The sequence below is a fragment of the Rhinoderma darwinii genome, chromosome 7 (assembly GCF_050947455.1).
Source record: "Rhinoderma darwinii isolate aRhiDar2 chromosome 7, aRhiDar2.hap1, whole genome shotgun sequence".
Lineage (NCBI taxonomy): Eukaryota > Metazoa > Chordata > Amphibia > Anura > Rhinodermatidae > Rhinoderma > Rhinoderma darwinii.
The window spans coordinates 90553707-90572472 of NC_134693.1; the positions used below are offsets into that span (position 1 = coordinate 90553707).

Sequence of the window (18766 nt, forward strand, 5' to 3'; positions counted from 1 at the left end):
CCCTTGTAGATAGTGCCTTTTTTTACAAACCCCCCCCTTTTGATAACGCCATACAGCCCCCCTGTAGAGAACGCCATACAGCCCCCTTTGTAGATATCTACAGAGGGGGCTGTATGGCGCTATCTACAGAGGGGGCTGTATGGCGCTATCTACAGAGGGGGCTGTATGGCGCTATCTACAGAGTGGGCTGTATGGCGCTATCTACAGAGGGGGCTGTATGGCGCTATCTACAGAGGGGGCTGTATGGCGCTATCTACAGAGGGGGCTGTATGGCGCTATCTACAGAGGGGGCTGTATGGCGCTATCTACAAAGGGGGCTGTATGGCGCTATCTACAGAGGGGGCTGATTGGCGCTATCTACAGAGGGGGCTGTATGGCGCTATCTACAGAGGGGGCTGTATGGCTTTATCAAAAGGGGGGTTTGTAAAAAAAGGCACTATCTACAGAAGGGGCTGTATGGCGCTATCTACAGAGGGGGCTGTGTGGCGCTATCTACAAAGGGGGCTGTATGGCGCTATCTACAGAGGGGGCTGTATGGCGCTATCTACAGAGGGGGCTGTATGGCGCTATCTACAGAGGGGGCTGTATGGCGCTATCTACAGAGGGGGCTGTATGGCATTATCTAGAGGGGGGACTGTATGGCGCTATCTACAGAAGGGGCTGTATGGCGTTATCTACGGGGGGGGGCTGTATGGCCATACAGCGTCGTCCCCCCTGTAGGGAACGCCATACAGCGTCGTCCCCCCTGTAGGGAACGCCATACAGCGTCGTCCCCCCTGTAGGGAACGCCATACAGCGTCGTCCCCCCTGTAGGGAACGCCATACAGCGTCGTCCCCCCTGTAGGGAACGCCATACAGCGTCGTCCCCCCTGTAGGGAAAGCCATACAGCGTCGTCCCCCAGTAGGTAACGCCATACAGGTCGTCCCCCTGTAGGGAACGCCATACAGCGTCCCCCCTCCCCAAAAAATGCGACCTACAGTGTGTCCTAATAAAAGACTTGTATCCCCTATCCACAGGATAGGGGATACATGTGTGATCGCTGGCAGCGATAGGGAAAACGGGGGACTGAAAGTCCCCCTGAAGTTCTCCATGACTAACCTCTGACTTCCGGCGTCTACGCAGCTCACTAAAAATGAAGGGAGCGCTGGTCACGCATGCGCACAAGCGGCACCGGCGCTCCATTCATTTCTCCGGAGCTGTCGACACAGACCCCGGAAGTCCGAGGTTTGTGATGGAGAACTTCAGGGGACTTTCAGTCCCCCGTTCTCCCTATCGCTGCCAGCGATCACACATGTATCCCCTGTTCTGTGGATAGGGGATACATGTATTTTGTATAATGGCAGAGCGGGGAGATACCTCCCTGCTCTGCCGTAGTGTTCAGTGGCGTCCGGCTGTAGTAGCCATAGCGGCTGCTAGCGGAGCCTCCGGCCATGGTGGGGGCCCGTGCCGGCGGGCGACACGGGCCCCCTCATGCCGCGGGCCCTGTAGGAGCCGCTACTGCTGCTATGGCGGTAGTTACACCACTGTTTCCTGTAAACTTCAGTAATAAGAATTACGGTTGCTTTATTTCAAAACTGTGGACTGAAGTGGCCTCATTGTTAAACTAAATGCATCAGTGATCTACTTAGGATCTGTCAAGGAACTACTGGTCGTCCATCCAGGTTGTAGAGTATACACTAAAATGTGTTTTCATGCCTTACTCCATCCCGTAGCGGACATACTATTCTCCTTCTTACTTTGCTACTTAATAGAAAGCCACTGGTATATAACACAAAAATTCACATGTTAACCTCAGCTGCTGTACTAAAATTGCCCAGAATGTTCAAAATTACTGAGCTTGAGCATTTATGATAGTTATTTGTGTGTTTATGGTAAAAAAAGAACAAAAAACAACAACTATTGTTTCCAACCGATGGAACAGATTTCATATTTCTGTTATCCTCATTACACTAGTAGCATTTAACCCCTTAAGGACACAGCCTGTTTTCGCCTTATGGACCAGGTCATATTTTTTCAAAACTGACACGTGTCATTTTATGTGGTAATAACTTCGGAATGCTTTCACCTATCCAATCGATTCTGACACTGTTTTCGCGTGACACATTGGACTTTAAGTTAGTGGTACAATTTGGTCGACACATTCAGTGTTTACTTGTAAAAAACACCAAAATTTCGAGAAAATTTGTAAAAATTAGCATTTTTCTAAATTTAAATGTATCTGCTTGTAAGACAGATAGTTAAACCACACAAAATAGTTACTAGTTCACATATTATATATGTCTACTTTATGCTGGCATAGTTTTTTGAACATTATTTTATTTTTCTAGGACGTTACAAGGCTTAGAACTTTAGCAGCAAGTCCTCATAATTTCAAGAAAATTTCAAAAGGCTATATTTTTTAGGGACCAGTTCAGTTCTAAAGTGACTTTGAGGGCACTATATATTAGAAAGCCCCCATAAATCATCCCATTTTAAAAACCTAACCCCTCAAAGTATTAAAAACCGCTTTTAGAAAGTTTCTTAATCCTTTAGATGCTTCACAGGAATTATAGCAAAGTAGAGGTGAAATTTACAAATGTTATTTTTTTTTGCAGAAAATCTGAATTAATCCATTTTTTTCTGTAACACAGAAGGTTTTACCAGAGAAACACTACTCCATATTTATTGCCCAGGTTCTGAAGTTTTTAGAAATATCTCACATTTGGCCCTAGAGTGGTAATGGACTCAAACACAGGCCTCAGACGCAAAGGAGATCTTAGTGGATTTTGGGGCCTCCTCTTTATTAGAATATATTTTAAGCACCATGTCAGGTTTGAAGAGGTCTTGTGGTGTCAAAGCCGTAGAACCCCCCCCCCCCCCCCAAAAAAAAGTAACTCCATTTTGGAAACTACAGCCTCAGGGAATTTATATAGGGGTTTAATGAGCATTTTGACCCCACAGTTTTTTTGCAGAAAAATCTAATTTTTTTTCAATAAAATGTAGGTTTAGCTGATTTTTTTTCATTTACACAAGAACTAATGCAGAAAAAGCACCCCAATATTTGTAGAGCAGTTTCTCCTTAGTAAAAAAATACCCCATATGTGGTCATAAACGGCTGTTTGGACACACTGCAGGGCTCGGAAGGGAAGAAGTGCTATTTGGCATTCAGATTTTGCTGGATTGGTTTGTGGAGGCCATGTCACATTTGCAACGCCTCTGAGGGACCCAAACAGTGGGGACACCCCAAAAGTGATCCCATTTAGGAAACTACACCCCTCAAGTAACTTATCTAAGGGTATAGTTAGCATTTTGACCACACAGGTTTTTTGCAGAAATTATTGGAAGTAGGCCGTAAAAATTAAAATCTACATTTTTTTCAATAAAATGTAGGTTAGGTTAATTTTTTTTCATTTCCATAAGGACTAATGCAGAAAAAGCACCCCAACATTTGTAGAGCAGTTTCTCCGGAGTAAAACAATAGCCCATTTGTGATCATAAATTGCTGTTTGGTCACACTGCAGGGCTCGGAAGGGAAGAAGTGCTAATTGGCATTCAGATTTTGCAGGATTGATTTGAGGCGCCATGTCGCATTTGCAAAGCCCCAGAGGGACCAAAACAGTGGAAACACCCCAAAAGTGACCCAACTTAGAAAACTACACCCCTCAAGGTACTTATAATTAGCATTTTATATAATTAGCATTTTGACCTCTCAGGTTTTTTTTTCTGAATTTATTTGAATTAGGCCGTATTTACTGGTATTTCAATATATAATGTGGGGGCATGTGTAAAGGATCTGCCAGGCACAGCTTCGGGGTTAACGCCCATAGATAATCAGTCTGCACCTGCTTCTATGTCTGTGAGACTGACTCCATCTTCCACCACTCAGGGTGGCAGGCTTAGGAGTGGGAGAACCTATCACAGCCTGGCCAGACGGAGCTAACTCCCTCTGTCTATTTATACCTGCCTTTCCTGTTCCTCCTTTGCTTGTGATTCTTCTCGTTTGGTTTCCTGGCCCTGCTGCAGCTTCTTGTACTATTGTCCTTGCTTCATATTGACCCCGGCTTGCTGACTACTCTTCTGCTCTGCGTTTGGTACCTCGTACACTCCTGGTTTGACTCGGCTTGTTCACTTCTCTTGTTGCTCATGGTGTTGCCGTGGGCAACTGCCCCTTTCTCCCCCTAGCTCTGCGTACCCTTGTCTGTTTGTCTGTCGTGCACTTATTGAGCGTAGGGACCGTCGCCCAGTTGTACCCCGTCGCCTAGGGCGGGTCGTTGCAAGTAGGCAGGGACTGAGTGGCGGGTAGATTAGAGCTCACTTGTCTGTCTCCCCACCCCCGTCATTACAGCATGTGTATGAGTTGTGAAGAGCAAATCAGAGTATAATAAAAGGGTACATAAATAATAAAATTAATAATTCATAGATGTGTAGTAAGCCTTGAAGCAATCCTTTGTGCTCAGACCAGGTTTTTCGGAGCAGGTGTCGCACTGATATGTTTTGTCCCTTCTTATGCCCCTTTTGCTACACTGCGCCTTTTTTGGGATCTTCCCTTCTTTGCAGTTTGGGGAACGATGCCGACAATGTGTTGCCCTGGTACAATACGGGCGCCCAAACTTTCAGCAGATGTGCTTGGGCCCCCCCCCCTTCCTAGTTTTCAAACACAACCACCTTGATAATCTCCTCCTGAAAATTAGGGAACGACCCTGTCCGGCCTGCACATTTGGATAGCACGGACGCGTTATACAATGCTATCTGTACCATGTGCACAGCCACCTTTTTGTACCACACCCTTGTTTTTCTAATGACACTATAGGGCTTTAGCACTTGATCTGAGAGATCAACCCCTCCCATGTACTTGCTATAGCCCACGATGCAATCTGGCTTGTGGGTCACTGTGGTGGTACCTCGTACAGGGACAGGGGTGCTGCCGTTCCCATGTATTGTAGTCAAGAGAAGGACATCCCGCTTGTCCTTATACTTGACGAACAAAACGTTCTCGCTGCACAATGCCCTGCTCTCACCCCTTCTGACACGTTGGCCAAGCAGGGCTTTAGGGAGGCCTCTCTGGTTTCTGCGCACCGTGCCACATGCTGCAGTATTTCTGGTGGGGAGGCATTTAACTAGTGGGATGCTGGTGTAGAAGTTAACCACGTAAAGTTGATAACCCTGGTCCAGCAGTGGGTGCATCAAATCCCACACTATCTTCCCCACTAACTCCCAGGACTAACGACGTTGAATCTGCATAAAAAAATGTAGTATAAAAACTACTGCAGTAAATTTAGGCTAAAACTATAAAGCTACGCAATGTGAAATTTAGTGAACGAACTTCAGTAAAAAAAAACTCAATGTCCGTCACTGACGGACGCTAAATCCGTAACACTATATATTAGTGCTAGAAAAACTGTAGTATAAAAATTATACTGCAGTCAATTTAGACTTAGGCTGGGTTCACACGACCACGTTACGTCCGTAATGGACGGAACGTATTTCGGCCGGAAGTCCCGGACCGAACAAAGTGCAGGGAGTCGGGCTCCTAGCATCATAGTTATGTACGATGCTAGGAGTCCCTGCCTCTCCGTGGAACTACTGTCCCGTACTGAAAACATGATTACAGTAGGGGACAGTTGTCCTGCAGCGAGGCAGGGACTCCTAGCATCGTACATAACTATGATGCTAGGAGCCCGGCTCCCTGCACTGTGTTCGGTCTGGGATTAGCTTCCGAAATACGTTCCGTCCATTACGGACGTAATGTGCTCGTGTGAATCCAGCCTAAAACTATAAAGCTACAGTAACCACTGACCCTAAATGTAGCACTATATTTTAGAAAAACACTGTAGTAAAAGAAATATACTACAGTAAATTGACACTAACTTTAGAAAAATTGTATAGCTAAAACCTAAAATGCTATGTAATTTTTTTTATTATAAAACAAACGCTAACCTATACGTGCACTATCCTCACACCCTACCTATGCATGTACTAGCTAACCCTAAACTACCGCTACCCTAATGTCCTACCTATGCAGATACAAGCTACACCTAACTATATTTTATTTAACTTTTTTTTAAACTTTTTTACATATAAAAAAAGGCCCAAAAAAACCTGCGTCAACAAATTACCACTGAGGCCGATTATAGACTCAACACTCAGTGGCCGCAGGGCGCACACAAAAAGATGGTGCAGTAAAAATAGGCCAAAAAATAAACCTGCGACAAAAAATTTGCACGAATGCCGATCAGTGATGGTGGTCACTGATCAGCGCTCAGGGGTTGCAGGGCAAACACACGGAGAAAAACTGAAAAAAAAAAAGGCCCAAAAAAAACCTGCGTCAATAAATCACCACTGAGGCGGATTATGGACTCAGAACTCAGTGGCTGCAGGACGCACACAAGAAAATGGTGCAGTAAAAACAGGCCATAATGAAAAAACAGTGCCAAAAAATGAGCAAAAATGCCGATCAGTGATGGCGGTCACTGATCAGCGCTCAGAGACTGCAAGGCACACACATAGAGATGGTGCTGGCAGAAAAAAAAAAAAAAACTTACGTGAAAAAAAAATGACCACAGATGCTTATTAGTGATGTTGGTCACTGATCAGCACTCAGTGGCCTCAGGGCGCGCACACACGGAGATGGTGCAAAACTGTAAAAAAAAAAAGACAAAAAAAAAAGTCCTGTGACAAAAATTGCTGATCGGCGGCCACAGGACGTACACGGAGGAGGGAGAGAGTGGCAGGGGAGATTTGGGGGGGCTGGAACAGGGACTGTGAAAGGGAAATTCGGGAATCACAAGTGCCGCTGGTAAAAAAAAAAAAAATCAGCAGAAGCACAGTTGATGATGATGATGATTACAGTCGGTGACCACACAGCAAGATGCAGAAGAGGATGATCGCCGCACAGAAGGCCTCTGCAAGGGTAAGTATTCAGTTCACAGACTATCACACCAGCTCTGCTCACCGTTCCTAACCGGAATGAGGAGGGCAGAGCTGGTGCAGGGTGTTTGAAATGCCCGCCATGGCTACAATTGGTCGGTCTATGCTGACCGACCAATGATAGCTATCGAGGGGGAGGTGGCACCATCACTACTGCCTTACAAGTACAGGGCAGGGATTGGTGCCGTCCTAGACACCACTAATCCCCAGCGCAAAAAGCCGCGATCGCCCGGTCTGAACTAACTGACAAATCTTTAGACACAGTGACCACTTAACGCTCCAACGTACCTATACGTTGAATTGCGTTAAGTACCTAACGACGACGTACCCATACGTTGGATGTCATTAAGGGGTTAATGACGTACTGTAGTTCTCCATAAATCTTGCTGAACTAATGCAGCATATTCAATAATGTCTCTAACAATTGCCCCCCCCCCCCTCCGGGTGCTGAATTTAGGGACCACAGCTGATGGGAAGAGGGACTGTTTAACTTGTCTTTCCTGTATGGATGAAAATAGCTATAGTCCATACAGTGAGTACTTGGAGACCAGATTACAGCAGAAACAAAGAAGTAACAAAGAAGCATAAATATTGACAGACAATAGTAATGTCACACAACAATTTATGGTATTTATACAAAGTAATAAACACAAAGTATTGCAGCTCCTCTCACCTCAGCAACTCCATGTCATTGTAGTTATACTTGACTTTGTAATCCCCAATTCTGCGAGTGCTTGTTTGGCCTCCAACAATACCTCCTTGCTTTATCTTAGCTGTGTCTAACCCTGAAAAGACAAATTATAGTAGGCCCATTACCTTTTTAACCTCCCCTAAAACAATTCATCTGAGGTATTGAGATTTTTTTAATGCCTACACAAAACCCTGCGTGAATAGGGCCATAGTGTACTTTCAAATGGCACGACGTGGGTTATTTGAACGAGCGCCGATCAACAAGACAGCTGCTGACAAAAATATTTTCTGAATTTAAAATGATACAATCAGAAGATGAATGAGTGCTCTTTTATCTGCTGATCGTTGTCCTGTTTACACTGGGCAATTATCGGGAACGAGCGCCTCTGAGAAAAGCGTAATTAATTTTATTATGTACTGGAGACTCATACTCTTGGCGTAACAGCTTGTTTTAAAGCAGCTACTAAAGCAAACACTATGACGAAGATTGATGTTTTTTAAGGTCCTCTTACACGGCCTGACGAGGGCTGTGTAAACTAGCCGCAATCAATGAGACAAATCGTCGCTCAGTGATCGGCCCTCCTTTGACAAGGAGATCGTACCAGTAATATATGGGGACGAGTGCTGGTTACTCCGATCGCTCGCCCCCATACATTTCTATCATGTCGGCAGCGCATCTCCCTTTTTACACAGGGAGATGTACTGCCGACAACGATAATATTTTAGGATGTGTAAATGATACAATCAGCCGATGAACGAGCATTTGCTCGTTAATTAGCTGATCGTTGCCCTGAATACAAAGGGCAAATATTGGGAACGAGCGTTTTGTGAATGCTCATTTGCCCAATAATTGGCCGGTGTAAAAGGGCCCTTCCTCTATCCCGATTGTTCCATTGTTTGGTCATTGTTGACCAAGACCGTATAATGTTGATCAGCGCTACGCGTCTTTTACTAATCAATCACATATCCGAAGTAGACCTGGTATCTACACAAGCCAAAGCATCTCAACAGTTATACATTCAAAAACTCTAAAACGACACAGCCCAAATGAAGCCAGTTACGACAATCTATTTCTAGAGAGGCAAGCACTTTGAATGCCCAAGGCCCCCAGCACATGTGGCAATTTTGTTGCTGAAAGCCAGACACAATCAATAGAAACAAACCCACTCAGATAAATTACATTTCTTCAACAAATCCTGCAGTGTGTGCATGGCACCTAAGACTTCCCTGATCTTGAGAATCTGAATTATTGTGTTCACTCCATTATAAAAGATGAAAGCGGTGAATAACCAACCACACAAAATAAATAAATACAAACATTATATATATATATATATATATATATATATATATATATATATATATATACACACACACACACACACACACACACACACACACACACACACACACACGTTTCAATCCTTCTCTATGGGATCTTTGTCAAGCATGAAGTGACACACAAGGTGGGGTTTAATATACCCGTGTTACATTGAATTATTTCGCACGTTTACATAAATAGATACAAAGCATTAAAATTCAAAAGATTGATCAGTGGTATGCATAAAAGCAGTGATAATACAATTATAATATAAAAGTCTGCGCCATCCATGCATTCATGCATTGACATAAGATCTACATTGTATAATCAAAAAAATTATCTACAAAGTACAATAGTGTGAATGAAGCAGAGCCATTTAATAAATAAGTTATTATATGTGATATCCTAAAGATATTACTTCCCACCTGATGGGACACACGCTGTATAGTTGTAGACACTAGGTTGGCATCCCCATAACCTTACTGCGCATTCACGCGAATAGTGAAGGCTTTGGGACAGACCGATGAATTGCGCATGCACACGGCGGTCCGTGATGGTACAGAAGAAAAATAGGACAGTGAAACAGTCAGGCATTATAGAAAGAAACGTGTCCTGTATATATATGATAGACACTATGTAGAAAATGCGACGATATTATATAATTATATATATATATATATATATATATATATAAAACAAATGAGCCCCATAGTGGTAGAAAATAATATCCATGCAGCCAAACAGTATTAACCGGACACACACCATCTAGTAGCAGTCAATGGATATAGTTCTATTCAAAGCCATTACAGAGAAACCTTTATACTAAGGGACTAATGTATCTAAAAAATATTTGTGTGTCTGTAGATGGAGGGTATCCAAGCAGCCAGTAATAATCTAGTACTAGAACTCCAAAGTATGGGAGCACAGCCAAAGCTGCTTAGAGTATAAAGGGATTTTTACACTGGTTGCAAATGAACTCCATATCACCTGATATTTATATAGAATATTATAATGCAGAAAGGCAAATGCCAAACAGCTTTACAAATTTCAAGAAAAAAAAAAGAATATGTCAAGAATGTCCCTTGTATAGAAATTAAGATTAAGAGGAAAAAGAATGCAGTCGAACACTAGAGGAACCTGAATGTTGACTCTTATTCATGTATATACTTTATTTAGTATTTATAAGGAACAAAGAAAAATACTAAACAAAGTATATACATGAATAAGAGTCAACATGAAGGTTCCTCTAGTGTTCGACTGGATACTTTTTCTTTTTATTCTCCTTTTTCTAGACGAGCAACAGGATCGCATCGGACCAGGCGAGGGGGCAGAAGGCAATGCAAGCGGTGGAAGGAATAAGGACTTGAAACCCGAGAAGTGGATGACACCGCGCCAAATGACACTACGAAAGAAGGACAATCAAATATAGTGGTAAACATCTCTTCTACTACTCTATCCACGGATTAAATTAAATGTGTTGAATAAGGGTCTGTCATTTTGCCCCAGTAGCATGGCAAATTGGTTCGACCTGGACCTCCACAGATTGTTCCAGTCTATTAAGCTGAAAACTTGGTTTTCTGAGAGGTTTACTGATGATTCTGGTGACATTGTTGACAATGTGGAAATGTCTTTGAAAGCTTGCAATTTATATATCGAGAGTGATTTTGTTCCACCATCTTGTCCACCTGCTATTGACACCTTTATTACCGCTATTAAACTCAATATGGGGAGGTTGAGGAATGATTCACTGTATTTCAAAGATATATTCAATTGTGCTCCCACAACATAACAATTTTAAAGGATTCACTGGTGTGATAGGAGTAAAATATAACATTTATTTATAACTCTCTAAAAACAGGGGTACAATCACCACTGTGAAAAAGCCCCACCGTGTGTATAAAAACATATTAAATAATAAACTCTGAGTTCTAATTCAATTGTGAACCTACTATAGCTCAGTGTTCAACAAGAATATCAATACGGAATCAGCATTTGAAAAGTGGGCATAACAATAGTCTTGACCCTAATTCACACTAGAGTCCGTGATAACCGCACCGGAAGCTCCTAGTGTTGAGGTAAACAAACAATGCTAGTGTTCCCTATGCTAAAAAATTCCTATTCACAACCGACCCTACGCGTTTCAATACTCATCATCAGGGGTCTGTAGCTTGGTCACTCTGGCCGGGATGCCAGCGATATTTAGTTCAGCAGCAGGTATTCTGCTGTACACCACGGAAGCATGCTCGCATAGATGTGGTCTCCAATCATTTTTGTGAGTTAGGACATACTGAAAAACATCTTAAATTCCGAATTATAGATCACATTCCTCCACTACGACGAGGTGTTGATAGGGTAGCTGCTCTTAAGAAACGAGAAGTGGAGTGGATCTTCAGATTAAACATTTTTAGGCCTTTTGGACTAAATGCCGATTTTAAATTATGAGGTACAGGTTTGGGGTGATTTGTCCTGGCAGTCCACGAGTTACTGTCCCCCCCCCCCCTCTCTCTCAGGTAGGGATTGACTGTGGTTGACACACAAGTAACTCTGTTGATTTTATTGTAATTCCGTTTTTTCTCTTTTTTTATACAGATACGCACATGTTGATACCACACTGATGGAATTTCCAAGGATGGACACACAGTTAATTTGTTATTGTGTTTTTCAAAAACAAAATTTTTTGTTTAAAATAAAATAATAAACAAATGTTTTTTCTAGCACTACAGTCTGGCATTTTCTTTTTTTCTACTTTATCTTTCTTTTTAAACTCTAGCTTATTTTCTATACAAGGGACATTCTTGACATTCATTTCTTGAAATTTGTAAAGCTGTTTGGCATTTTCCTTTCAGCATTATAATATTCTATATAAATATCAGGTGATATGGAGTTTGTTATTTGCAACCAGTGTAAAAATCCCTTTATCCACTTTAAGCACCTTTGGCTGTGCTCCCATACTTTGGAGTTCTAGTACTAGATTATTACTGGCTGCTTGGATACCCTCCATCTACAGATATATAAATATTTTTTAGATACATTAGTCCCTTAGTATAAAGGTTTCTTTAATAGCTTTGAATAGAACTATATCATTTGTCTGCCACTAGATGGTGTGTGTTCCGTTAATACTGTTTAACTGCATGGATATTATTTTCTACCACTAGGGGGCTCATTTGTCATATATATTTTTATACTTGCAGCATATTTATGAATCGTCACATTTTCTACAGTGTCTATATACAGGACACATTTCTTTCTATAATGCCTGACTGTTTCACTGTCCTATTTTTATGCTGTACTATCATGATCTGCTGTGTGCATACGCAATGCGTCAGTCTGTCCCAAAGTCTTCGCTATTCGCGCGAATGCGCAGTAAGGTTTTGGGGACGCCAACCTGGCGCCTACAACTATACAGCGTGTCCAATCCGGTGGTAAGTAATATCTTTAGGATATCACATATAATAACTTATTTATTAAATGGATCTTCTTCATTCACACTATTGTACTTTGTAGATAATTTTTTTGATCATACAATGTCGATTTTATGTCATACTGCATGGATGGCACACAATTTTACATTATACTTGTATTATCACTGCTTTTATGCATATCACTGATCAATCTTTTGAATTTTATTGCTTTGTAACAATTTATGTAAATGTACTAATTAATTCACTATAACACTGGGGTATATTAAACCCCACCTTGTGCGTCACTTCATGCTTGACAAAGATCCCATAGAGAAGGATTGAAACATTGCTATTGGGGCAAAGAAAAAACACACTACTTATTTCCCACTGCTTTGAAGTGCGGTTAATTTTTTTGCTATTTACGCACGCACGCACGCACTATAAATACATATTGTAGAAATATAGGGTTACACAAGCAACTTGTAGTGATCACAAATTCAGTAACTGGGCCTTGACAACTTATTGTGCTGCAATTGTTTTCCTAAAGTCGTAGACTAATGCACTTTAAAATATTCTTGTAGAGACACTTTAGAAGGCACAAGTCCTAAAAACTCTTAAAACCTCTGCAATATTATGGGGACAAAAACGTTTCTCTGTGACTTGTTAATTTGGCAGTCCCTACCATTGAAAATTGCTAAAAATGTGTAGTGGACAGCAACACATGGCTGAAATACAGCACAGCTTAGTGATGGTAAACTGGCAGGAGTCACAAGGGCAATAATTACCATGAATCTCCAGATGTGATTAAATCCCTACATTGGAATAAAATGATTATAAACTTTTCTTACACTGCAGGTATGTAATATATCATGTATTTTACCATAAGGGACAGTTCACATGGCGGATTTTGCTTGGTGGGTCCCGCTGCAAAATCTATTACGAAATTATTTCTGCAGTTAACAGGAACTCCCATTCACTTCAACGGGAAATTCGCGCGGAATCAGGCAGGACGCTTCATTATCCCGCTAGCTGAAAAAAATCAGCTAGTGGGAAACAAAGGCGTCTGGCTACCATTGAAGTGAACGCGACGTGGAATCTGCCACAAAAATGTTGCCGTGTCAACTGATCCTTAGGCCTCATTCACACGACAGGGTCCGAGTGTCAGCTGGGAAAATCGGCCGTTTTTAGCCGATTTTCCTGTCCGGTTTGCATCCGGTCCGGGCCGTGTTGCCGTTTTTACCGGCCGATTTGGACCCGATTTGCATCCGTTTTTTTCCCTGTCCGTTTTAAAATCGGATGAATTTCATTTAAATTTGTTGCCACATACATCCCTTTGTAGATAATGCCACCCAGCCCCCTGTTGGTAATGCCACCCAGCCCCCTGCAGGTAATGCCACCCAGCTCCCTGTAGGTAATGCCACCCAGCCCCTGCAGGTAATGCCACCCAGCCCCCTGCAGGTAATGCCACCCAGCCCACTGCAGGTAATGCCACCAAGTCCCCTGTAGGTAATGCGACACAGCCCCCTGTAGGTGATGCCACCCTGCCCCCTGTAGGTGATGCCACCCTGCCACCTGTAGGTTGCACCCATCCCCCCCCCTTCCAGGGAAGTCACTGATTTCAATGTCCATATATGGACAGTGTAGTCACTGACTTCTCCTTGAGAGGAATTCCCTGCCACAGGTAGGGAATTCCGCTTCAGAAGTGAGTGACGTCACTGTGTCCATATATGGACAGTGTAGTCACTCACTTCTCCTGTAGCGGCATCCCCGGCCATAGAGTCGGGGATTCCGCTGCAGAAGTGAGTGACATCGCTGTGTCCATATATGGACAGTGTAGTCACTCACTTCTCCTGTAGCGGCATCCCCAGCCATAGAGTCGGGGATTCCACTGCAGAAGTGAGTGACATCGCTGTGTCCATATATGGACAGTGTAGTCACTCACTTCTCCTGTAGCGGAATCCCCAATCCCCGACCGGGGATTGGGGATTCCGACTTCTACAGGGAGCAAAAAAAGACCCTCCTCCTCCTCACATGCACTCTGCACTGTGAGGAGGAGGAGGAGAGAGAGCGCGAGCGACGGTAGACCCGGCCATCACTCGGGACACATTCCGGTGATGGGCGTGTATTACCCGCCCCCTAGACTTCTATGGGAGCCGGGCGGCCGGGTACCCGGCCGAAAATAGGGCATGTCCCATTTTTTGACGGCCAGTTTTCCCGGCCCGTCAAAAAATCGGTCGTGTGAATAGCCCCATTAGGGGTCTATTGTTCCTAATGCAGCAGGGTGACGGCCGATTTATGAACGGCCGGCACCCGGCCGGGAAACCCTGTCGTGTGAATTCCGCCTTAGAGAGCATCTATCACCTCTATTGATATGTCTAAGTAAATATTTGCATTCCCCATGAATTAACAATTCTGGAACATCTTTTCTTAGAACTCAATGTTGTGCCGTTTCTATGGTATTTCTCCAAGAAATTTAAGCATAAACTAACCAGCTTTATGTTTGCCTTTGGGTGAAATATTTGAAATTCTAAATTGTGTATCTTTAGCTATCTCCATGGGGAATCATCAAGCTTCAAGTATTTGGGAGGTTATATAATGCTTTATGACCCCTTAGTGGCCAGCCTATTTTAGGCCATAACCCCTTCACGACTGCCATACGGCTATATACATTCTAACTGCCGATGCCCCATGCAGTTAGCATCTATATAGACTTTTGCAGCGTGCATCAGAGTTTAATGAGTGTAGAAATGCTTCAGAGTGTGCAGCTCTGTACTAATCTATGTGTCGGCACCCTTTACAAGGGTTGACACCTCTTTGACTTCGTTTCCTAAAACAAACATGTGGTTTTTTTTTTAATGAAACTAAAGTTACAAGTGCAGATCTGCTCACAATGATGCAGTCTGCACTTTTCTCTCAACCCCTCCTTCGGCTTCTGCCCAAAGATAACGGAGCCCGTGTGCTCCTTATCTCAGCAGATAAGGTACTAAAAGTTTTGTTTTAACGCTTTAGTCTTCTTCTCCCTCCTGGAAAGTGTAGAAGGCTAACTGTTAAAGATCTGCAACAGTGTGTATATATGCACACATTATATATATATATATATACACACACACACACACAAGAACATAGATAAATAAATATATAAAAAATTACAAGTGTTTTCTGTCACATTTTTAGTGATTTGTCTGTTCATAATAAAAACTTAAAACATGGAATTAATTAAGCTAATCTAGAAAATTAAAGCCTCATAAGTCTTTATTTATTATCGTTTGATAGTAAAGTGCACTTCAGAAATGGAAAATTTGACCTGGACACAGGGGCATCAATGACCCTTATTCATGGAACGGTTAACGACCAAGCTATTTTTTTATAATTTTCCACCGTCTCTTTCAAAGAGCTATAACTTTTTTATTTTTGCGTCGACATAGCTGTATAAAGTCTTGTTTTTTGCGGGACAAGTTGTATTTTTTAATAACACTATTTTGGGGTACATATAATTTATTGATTAACTTTTCTTAAAGAGGCTCTGTCACCAGATTTTGCAACCCCTATCTGCTATTGCAGCAGATAGGCGCTGCAATGTAGATTACAGTAACGTTTTTATTTTTAAAAAACGAGCATTGTTGGCCAAGTTATGACCATTTTTGTATTTATGCAAATGAGGCTTGCAAAAGTACAACTGGGCGTGTTGAAAAGTAAAAGTACAACTGGGCGTGTATTATGTGCGTACATCGGGGCGTGTTTACTACTTTTACTAGCTGGGCTTTCTGACGAGAAGTATCATCCACTTCTCTTCAGAACGCCCAGCTTCTGGCAGTGCAGACACAGCCGTGTTCTCCAGAGATCACGCTGTGACGTCACTTCCCCAGGTCCTGCATCGTGTCAGACGAGCGAGGACACATCGGCACCAGAGGCTACAGATGATTCTGCAGCAGCATCGATGTTTGCAGGTAAATCGATGTAGCTACTTACCTGCAAATGCTGATGCTGCTGCAGAATCAACTGTAGCCTCTGGTGCCGATGTGGCCGACACGATGCAGGACCTGTGAGTGACGTCACAGATCTGCACTGCCAGAAGCTGGGCGTTCTGAAGAGAAGTGGATGATACTTCTCATCAGAACGCCCAGCTAGTAAAAGTAGTAAACACGCCCCGATGTACGCACATAATACACGCCCAGTTGTACTTTTACTTTTCAACACGCCCAGTTGTACTTTTGCAAGCCTCATTTGCATAAATACAAAAATGGCCATAACTTGGCCAAAAATGCTCGTTTTTTAAAAATAAAAACGTTACTGTAATCTACATTGCAGCGCCTATCTGCTGCAATAGCAGATAGGGGTTGCAAAATCTGGTGACAGAGCCTCTTTAACCTTTTTTGGGGGGAGGCAATAGAAAAAAAAACAGCAATAATTTTATTCAGCGGGATTGTAACAATACCAAATCTATATAGATTTTTTGTGTTTTACTACTTTTACACAGTAAAAACACTTTTTTTCAAAATGATTTGTTTTTGTGTCTCCATATTTGAAGATCTATAACTTTGTTATTTTTCTGTCGATGCAGCGGTCTGAGGGCTTTTTTTTTGCGGGACGACTTGTAGTTTTTATTGGTACCACTTTGTAGTTCATGCGACTTTTTGCTCACTTTTTAATCAAAAAAATTTTAAGGCAGGATTCACAGAAAACAGCAATTCTTGCATTGTTTTTTTATTTTATTTTTTATGGCATTCGCCGAGCGGGTTAATGTCATTAATTTATAGTTGGGGTGGTTACAGATGCGGTGATACCAAATATGTGTAACTTTTTTTTTTTTTTTTTTTAATAATAATAATAAAGCATTTTGTAAGGAAAAAAGTGTGTTTTTAATTTTTTTTTCCACTTATTTATTTATTATTAACTTTATTAAACTTTTTTTTTTACTTCACTAGATCCACTAGGAGACTTCACTATGCGATCATCCAATCGCTTTTATAATGCACTGCAATACTTTATTGCAGTGTATTTCTGCCTGTCCGTGTAAAACAGGCATGGCCTAGAAGGCATTAACCAAAGGCAGACCTGGGGGCCTTTATTATGCCCCCGGCTGCCATAGAAGACCCTTATCGCACTATGCCGGTGGGGTGAGAGAGGGTACTCCCTCCCACTCTCCAAAACCACTCAGATGAGGCTCTCACTATTGAGGGCCGCATCTAAGGGGTTAAGCGGATATCGAGAGCAGGGAGAATTAACGCCATTAAAAGGTTCATTATATATATATATATATATATATATATATATATAACATTTTTGTAAAATATAGGCATCAAACTTTATAAGTAAGAACCCCTTTAATGACAGTGTTTTGATTAATATAACATATTCAGGCCTCATGCACACGACCGTATTTTTTCCCACCCGTAAATACTGGCGTAAATACGGGTCCGGTGTCACACGTATTCGACCCGTTTTGCACCAGTATTTACGGACCCGTGCCCGTAAATATGGGTCCGGTGTCACCCGTATTCCAGGGCACGTTTTTGGCGGCAAAATAGCACTGCACTAATCGGCAGCCCCTTCTCTCTATCAGTGCAGGATAGAGAGAAGGGACAGCCCTTTCTGTAATAAAAGTTAAAGAAATTCATACTTACCCGGCCGTTGTCTTGGTGACGCGTCCCTCTCTTCACATCCAGCCCGACATCCCTGGATGACACGGCAGTCCATGTGACCGCTGCAGCCTGTGATTGACCTGTGATTGGCTGCAGCGGTCACATGGGCTGAAACGTCATCCAGGGACGGCCAGGACGTCGGGCCGGATGTCGAGAGGGACGCGTCACCAAGGCAACGGCCGGGAGACCGGACTGGAGGAAGCAGGAAATTCTCGGTAAGTATGAACGTCTTTTATTTTTATTTTTTACAGGTTGCTCTTTATTCTGATTGGTAGTCACTGTCCAGGGTGCTGAAAGAGTTACTGCCGATCAGTTAACTCTTTCAGCTCCCTCGACAGTGACTATTTACTGACGTCGCTTAGCAACGCTGCCGTAATGACGGGTGCACACATGTAGCCACCCATCATTACGGGAGCTCCATAGACAACTATGGACTGTCCGTGCCGTTATTACGGCCTGAAATAGGACATGTTCTATCTTTTTTAACGGCACGTGGCCAATAGAAGTCTATGAGCCCGTTATTACGGGTCGTAATTACGACCCGTAATAACGGGAGTTTTTACGGTCGTGTGCATGAGGCCTTAAGACTGTAACTAGTGGAGTACTACAGGGTCAGTAACGGGACCTATCAATATATATATATATATATATATATATATATATATATATATATATATATATATATATATATATATATATATATATATATATATCTCTATCCAAAAAAGGGAACGTGAAGCAGCACTCAAATGAAGTGAATTTATTCATCCAACATGGAACCACAACGTTTCACCTCCTCTATGAA

At 42.5% G+C, this 18766-nt stretch overlaps 1 protein-coding gene across 1 annotated transcript in view; it reads right to left on the bottom strand.

Moving 5' to 3' along the window:
* TAB1 (TGF-beta activated kinase 1 (MAP3K7) binding protein 1) overlaps positions 1 to 18766 on the bottom strand; it is a 130208-nt gene that overhangs the window by 20472 nt on the left and 90970 nt on the right. The window contains exon 7 of the mRNA XM_075833660.1: positions 7581 to 7692. Coding sequence (XP_075689775.1) covers positions 7581 to 7692 — 112 coding nt within the window. The remainder of the gene's footprint in view (positions 1 to 7580; positions 7693 to 18766) is intronic.